A 7650-nucleotide genomic window follows, 5' to 3' on the forward strand; every position below is an offset into this window, starting at 1 on the left:
AGGATTTTCTACGTAGACAATTTATTTATACAGAGATTAATTCTTGTAGTAATAGCCTTTATAATTTACTTCATAGTCAGTTGTACTGTTTATCTGGGGCTTTCTATTTAAGTCAGGAATTTCTTGTTTGTAGGTTAAGAATTATGAATGAAGCACCAAGCTAATCAATTTAGGAAATAGGAATATACTTCTTCCAGCTCTGTTTTCCCAGGAGCTGTCCTGTATAAATGGGTTGTGACTCTCCACATGTGGGATTCCTGTTAGGTACGTGGGCAAGAGGAAACATATGGAAACTTGCTGACACAAATACTAACCCACACAAACATACACCTGCCAATTTAAGAGAGGAGAGCTAATATGCATGCATGCATACATAGATCACTCATACTGAACTATTGCACATACACTAAAGAGAAGAGGAAAGAGTGCCTCCCACTAACTATGTGTTTTTACAAGGTCTCAAAGTCTTTGCTTAACTCTCTGTCGCCTTCCCAGTATTTTCACTGTAACATGGGGAGGAAGCCAGCAGAGAACAGAGAAGCACATCTATTGATAAATACTCTTTATCTCGTTGCAATGACAGTGATGGTGACAATAAAATAATAGTAAGAAACATGGATGGAGTTTTTCTTTGGACAAGGCACTCTACAGGGAGCTGCCTTTCAGTGTGTTTAATGAATCCCAGACATCTACCCTACATCAATCTATTCCTTTTTCATTCTCCCTAGCAGAGTTTCTGCAGCCCCTGATTTTTAAGATCATGCCGCACCTTCACAATGTCCCATAAATAACTCTGAAGAATTATAAACAGTGCAGGTCTGGAGGTGAGTTGCATGGGGGCATATAGGGACTCCTGGAAACTTCCAGGGTGGACAAGTATGGGAAGTCTAAAAAAAGCCGGTGTCTGGAGGGCAATGTGCCAAGAAACCAATTTCCATTGAGTTTCCACTTTCTGGAAAGCATCTAAAGAATGTCACAGCTTTGAAAATTTCCAACATAGCATTTACTGAGGTTTGAGATATTGGGGAATGTGGCAGCCAGTTAGAACTGGTTCAGGAACATTTCACTAAATTAGTTGATTGATTTTTTTTCTTACATATTATTCTTCATGCCCCTCCCTTTCCAGCAGCTCTAAGCACGTGTTGTAACACTATATAAGTCTCAGTCTCAGGTCCCACACATTGCTCTTCTGCTGCTCTGCCATCTACTGCTCTGAGGGTAATCAAGAACCATGATGCCTAAGATCTTTGGTAAGGAGGCTCCAGCCCCAAATCCAGCTTAAGTGTTATCATACCCTTAATGTATCTCTGAACCTCAAACTTAATTCTTTCCTATACAATTCTTCGCTTCCAGCCTTGTAATCAATCACCCCATGTTATCTCTAATTTCATCCAAATCTCTCTCTCAACCTGCAAATTTCAGAATCTTAGCTTTTTCCAGAGCCCTCCCTGCATTTCTGCACCTGTCAGGTCTAGACTCCTGGATCTCCAACTCTTCCAAGTTGTCAGGAACTAGACCCTATGCAGAAATGGCCCCAAACCCAAGACTGTAGAACAAATCTAAAACTAAGCCTTCCCCACACTGACCTGCCTTCCCTGAGGTTAACCTGTGGTCACGCTCCCAGCCCCATCCTTAACTCTCTTTCTTTCTCCCCCAGCACCTGTTTACCTGTTAGCCTTCCTCCTCGTCCTCCTCCAGTGTTCAAAGACAGTCACAGGTGAGTAGAGGACGGGGAAGAGTAAAGAAGGATGAGGCTACCCTTGGGAAGTAAAATTATGATTCATTGAAGGCTCCTGATCTTGGGGCGGGGGGGGGCATAGTGCCTGGTCCTCCTTGGGCTCACACAAGCAATTTCTGTCCAGATGCCCCCATCAGTCCTGGAATGTGGCTATGCCAGCTGGCCCCCAGGTGTGGGGATCGTATCTACAACCCTTTGAAGTAGTGCTGTGATGATGACACCATCCTGCTTCTGAACCGGACTCGTCTTTGTGGCCCTAACTGTACCTTCTGGCCCTGCTTTGAACTCTGTTGTCCTGAGTCCTTTGGACCTCAGAAGAAGTTTGTTGTGAAGTTGAAGACTATGGGTATGAAATCCAAGTGCTCCTCCTCTCCCATCTCCAGGAACTGCCCCAGGTAAAGGCCCCGACTGCTCATGGCTTAGGGAAGGGGAAATGAAGACCACCAAAAATTCATTAAGGGATCCACTTGCCCTATTGTTTTATCTATGACCATGTCTAGAATCTTTCCACTCTTCTCCTTGTCTGTGTCTCATAATGCCTTATGCATCTTTCTCTGCAGCTCAGAGAAACCTTTCTAGAAAAAAATCCCTATGAAAACATAGTGTTTTCTGTATACTGACACAGACCTATGTCACTATCTTTTTCAACCTATGTCATGATCTTCCTCTCAATCTGTGCCAATGTTGGGAAAGTGACAGAAAAGAAGATTATGTGCTCATCCCTGTGCTGCCCATCTTGGGACACTCAGAGACTTCCCCGCTACCTTCGCCTCCTGTGCCTCACTTTCCTCATAAATAAAGCAGGGAGGATAATGCCCATGAGCTTTTGAGAAGCATAATGAAGAGGATGCTCAAGATATAAGTTATAGGTTGAGCAGGATGACACAAAGTTATTTTCTTGAAAAGTGTGCATGCCTTTCTCAGGTATGTATTTTGAAATGAAGGCAAATAAATTACTGTATTTGCTGGCGTATAAGACGACTGGGCGTATAAGACGACCCCCTAACATTTCCACTCAAAATACAGAGTTTGTTATATACTCGCCGTATAAGACTACCCCCTCTTCCGCACACCTTCCACACACCAAATAAAAGGTAAAACAATATCAGATTTGATTTCAACATTTATATTTATATTCAAATGCTTATGACATGCAGGAAAACTGTCACAAGGCTGTATGTAATCAAACATATACATAAATCGCGATTCGCGATTTTGCGCTATCATACTGGGTGTATGGTCGGCTGTGTGCGATTTTGCGAGTGTGGTAAAATCGCATAACAGCAAAATCGCATAACAGCCGAGCATACACCCAGCAGCGCTGCTGATGCCTGAACGGTATGTGGAATGAAGTGGGCGGGCATCGGGAGGCCACTATGGCACGGGGCAAGCACTATGGGCAGTCTATCTGAAGTGTACCTGGCGTATAAGACGACCCCCCACTTGGAGGCATATTTTTCAGGGCCAAAAAATCGTCTTATACGCCGGCAAATACAGTAAAAAATAATGTAGGGTGCCAGATAGCTCAGTTGGTAAGAGTGCGAGCCCTGAACAACAGGTCTGCCGGTTCGATTACCACTTGGGCCAGTAAGCTGCACCCTCTACAGCTAAGATTATAAACAACGACTCTACTTGGAGCTGGGCTGCCATGAGTGGCCAGCGGATGGCGTGTGCTGCCTTGTGCTGCCATGAAGCTGCTGTCAGCTGCTGTGAGCTACTGTGAGCCATGGCCGGTTGCAAGTGTGAGTGGCCGGCAGCCAGCGTGAGTGGCCAGTAGCCAGCGAGAGCTGCTGTGAGCTGCCATGAGCATCCTTCCAATGGCCAGCTACTGATTGCCTCGGCCAGGAAGTGCACAATGACCATAATACCAACATGGGCCGGTGAGTGGAGTCCTCCACAACTAGACTGAGAACAATAATTCAGAGGTAGGGTGGGTGGGGGGGAATATAAATAAACCAAAGAACTGTGAAGTTTTAAAAACTGCTTCTAGACTATCAGATGACTTAATGTTGCATATATTTATGAAACCTAAACTACTCTTTTTATTTTCTTGTTTTAATCTCCTTCCACTTTTACTTATGAGGGAGGCATTCCTGCTGTAAGTTTCTAGAGATAGCTAAACACAAGACACCCAACTCTGGACAGATGAAATTGAAGCAGTTTATTATTTACATATACACATATCCTGGGAGAGGAGGACACTTCATGCAATTCAGGGTCACACAGAGGTTGCCCTTGAGAGCACTATGAAGATGGGTTTTGCAGTGTCAAGAGGGTGGGGTGACCCCTGATTTCTGTGGGTTGTTGTGATTGGCTTATTTGATATTAAAGGGAACTGAGGCCATCTTTTCAGGAATAAGCAAGAACTTTAACTGGTTCCCTTTATCTGAAGGGTTTGACTAGGTGGCCTTATCTATGGGAGCAGAGTGAGTGGGAACTTGTGGTTAAGCCATTTGAGGCCCTTCCAATTTCCCCAGGTGTAAAGGCAGCACATTATGTTGGGTCTTAATTTTAGACATTACACCGCTTGTGTATGATGGTGTTTACACATCTGTGTGCCTCTCAGATAATATAGGGCTTGTATTGGTGGCAGAATTAGAAAACAAAAAAAAATCAAAGATAATATAACTCTGTCACACAATCTAAATTTTTAAAATATCTCCCTTAGAAATATAAACATTTTTAAAAGCACATTTAGAAGCACTTTATTCCTGCTGAATTATACTTTTTATTAATTAAATTGTCCCACTTTGTAATGAATAAGCTATTTTTAATGCTAAAACCTCTTTTCTTTGAATATTGCCCTGGTTTTGTACAATTTTTTATTTTCTCCTGCTGTTGGAGGCTGTTTTCCCTGATTATTTTCATTAGGCACTGCTGGTGTGAGCTGCTGCCACCCTTCTTCCAGAGCCCCCTACCTCAGCTGCAGGGTTCCTAGGTTCACCCCTCCCACATTCCCTGCTCAGTTGTCTGGACTCAATTGCTCCTCAGAAGCTGTCCTCACTCTAATAGCCTATCCTGAGCTGAGCCTAAGTTTTGTATTTAGATTTGTATCCACCTGGACTCTCTTTTATGAATGCTATAAGATGGAATTCTAACCTGATTTTTAAAATCATTCACAATTTCCCCAACATGAAACACAGCACAATCATCATTTTTTTGCCTCTTCCAAATGAGGTCACTCCAACCTCTTTGATGAGACTCATCAATAAGTTTCAGGTTTCCTCTTGGGGTTGGGGTGAGGGAGGGTAGAAGTAGGCTTAACATGTGAAAGCATCCCCTATATAATCCACATAGATCTGCTCTGAGTAAAATTATACAACAGCGTTTCTAAACCAACCTCTGAAGAACTAGTTCTTTGAGACATGGACTTGCTTGGGCCGGCCGAGTGGCACATTGGTTGAGATCTGGGGGGGGGTGTGTGCTGGTTTGGATCCCACGTGTGAGGGCTGGTGACGCTGTCCTCTGCAGCTGAGATGCTGAACAACGGCTTTACCTGGGGCTGGGCTGCTGTGACTCGCCTGCGACGGCAGGTGGGTTGCCATGGGCTGCCGTGTGTGGCAGGCAGCCAGCATGAGTGGCCGGCAGCTGCTGTGAGTGGCCATCCAGAGGCCAGCGACTGGTCTGCCTTGCCCGGGAAGAGTGCAGTGCTGGTGCCAACTTGGGCCAATGAAGCGGCGTCCTCCGTGGCTAGGCTGAGGAACAAAAGGATAGTGACTTGTCTGTTCTCCTTCCCCCAATTCCCCAATAAAAATCTTAAAAAAAAAAAAAGACATGGACTTGCTTGAAGTTTTCTCAGGACTAAATTGACAGGGGCAGAAAGGCCTTGTTGGGCAGTTCTGGGTTCCTGGGGCCTGCACACGGATTGAATTTCTATGACTTTGAGGACATTCCCCCCTCCTCCATGAACAGTGCATAACAATACTAGTGCCTAGAGCCTGCACTTTTAAGAATGGCATTTAATTCATCTTTTAGACAGTAGAGTACCGAACTTATATTTTGGAGTCAAGAAGAAGTTAGTTGTGAGGTTGCAGTTTCTGGGTATAAAGTCATAATGCCCCTCCTCCCGCATCTCCAGGGTCTGTGACAGGTAAAGACCCCCCCCCACCTGGCTGTGGAGTGGGGATGGAAGAAAAAAGATAGAAATGAGGAGAAAAGTTTGGGTGTCTAGGCCTTTTGAGGGACCCTTTCTTGTAGTCTAATCTCTAGAAGTTACTCAAATCCTATTCATCTCCTGTCTGTGTTTTATAATTTCTTGGTTTCCCTTTCATTGCAGCAGAAAGATGTTTTCCCAGACAACATATTAAAGAAAATACAGTAGTTGTCATTTATCCACAGTAGTTTCACTTTCTGTAGTTTCAGTTACCTATGGTTCACCAGTCTGAGACTGTTAAAAATATAATATTTATATTGCATGACATTTTGAGTAGTGTGATAAAACTTTGAGCCATCTTGTTTTGTCCTGCCCAGGATGTGAATTATCCCTTTGTCTAGTGTATCCACACTTAATCGCTATCTGCCTTTTAGTAACTAAGCAGCCATCTCTGCTAACAAGGGGCCCAGCTCCACCCGTAGTCTTCCCAGCTCTATGGTTGAAGCATCTTAAGATGCCAGTTCACTTTTCTCATCATGAACAGCTTCGTCAGGCCTTTGTGAGCAACTCTGAATTTTGCTCCTATCGACAGCCTTTGGAAAAGCCCCGGGGATTGCTCGATGTAGTTTCTGAGTAAGTTCCATAGCTTCTTCCCAATAACTGGAGGTTTGTTTTTCTAAATCTCTTTTAGGATGTTTCCATCCGGCAATTCTCATCCATTGTCTGGCTTGGACTTCACCAACCAACATATTAATTAGCTGATATAAATCAGAAAGCCCAGGCTGATAAGCTTGAATAGTAATATCAAATTCCTCAGCAAACTCATTAGAATCCTCAGTTACTGTAGGACATTCCTTTACTAAAGCTTGTAACTCAGCTTTGGTCCAGGGAAGGTAGGAGATGTGAGGAATATTAGGATCCCCAGAGGGTTTAATCTTAAATGGAAAAGTACTGATAGATTCCGAGGAAAAAGAGAGAGAAGGTTCAGGAGAAGATGTTTCGGGGGCTTAGTCAGAGGTGGAGTTTGAGACACAGGAGGAGTGGGGGGAAAGCAAGGCAGTGTAGAGGAGGGAGAACACGAGGTTTCAGATGCCATTTTGTTTCTTTGTAAATTTTAAACAGTCTCTGTTAGCCTTGAAACTTTATTTATTTATTTATTTGTCATTTTTTAAAAGAAATTTCATTGGGGAACAGTGTGTTTTTCCAGGACCCATCAGCTCCAAGTCAAGCAGTTGTTTCAATCTAGTTGTGGAAGGTGTAGCTCCTTGGCCCATGTGGGAACTGAACAGGCAACCTTGGTGCTATGAGCCTTTGCTCTAACCACCTAAGTTAACTGGCTGCCCCAAGACATTATTTTGAGAAAAGGTAACTTAAGACCCACAGTCTTGTTCAGAGGCCTCCATATACCACTCCAAATAGGCATTCCATTCCTCTTTCTTACTTTCAGCGCTGTTACTATACAATCTAGTTTTTAGAAATTCAAGTTTGGGAATCTCGAAAGTTCCCCAAAGCGGCCACTGATATTTATAATTATCCATAATCAGATATGCCCATTTAATTAAATACATGGACCAAAATTCCCTGCCAGTTCCCCACCCCCCTCCTGCCCCGCGGGTTTTAAACATACACTTGGCTGGAGTCCCAGGAGGAGGGACAGTTTCAGAAGGCTGCCATTAAAGATCCCATATTTTAACACTGGGCCCAACAACAACTTCCTACTCGAAAACCTGCAGGTCTTCAGCTCAGCTCACCATGGAACAGCCTGATCTCTGTGAACCAGGCCGAAGGCTGAAAGCCAGTTCCAGGAAAAGAGCCAACT

General features: G+C 43.9%; 1 protein-coding gene across 1 annotated transcript; it reads left to right on the plus strand.

The window, feature by feature from the left end:
* Positions 1-1231: 1231 nt before the first annotated feature.
* IGFL3 (IGF like family member 3) lies at positions 1232-2137 on the plus strand. Its single transcript, XM_019629486.1, is given in 3 exon segments — positions 1232-1250; positions 1658-1717; positions 1863-2137. Coding segments are annotated over 3 exon segments (354 nt in total).
* Positions 2138-7650: the final 5513 nt, after the last annotated feature.

The sequence above is a fragment of the Hipposideros armiger genome, unplaced genomic scaffold, assembly GCF_001890085.2.
Source record: "Hipposideros armiger isolate ML-2016 unplaced genomic scaffold, ASM189008v1 scaffold_859, whole genome shotgun sequence".
Lineage (NCBI taxonomy): Eukaryota > Metazoa > Chordata > Mammalia > Chiroptera > Hipposideridae > Hipposideros > Hipposideros armiger.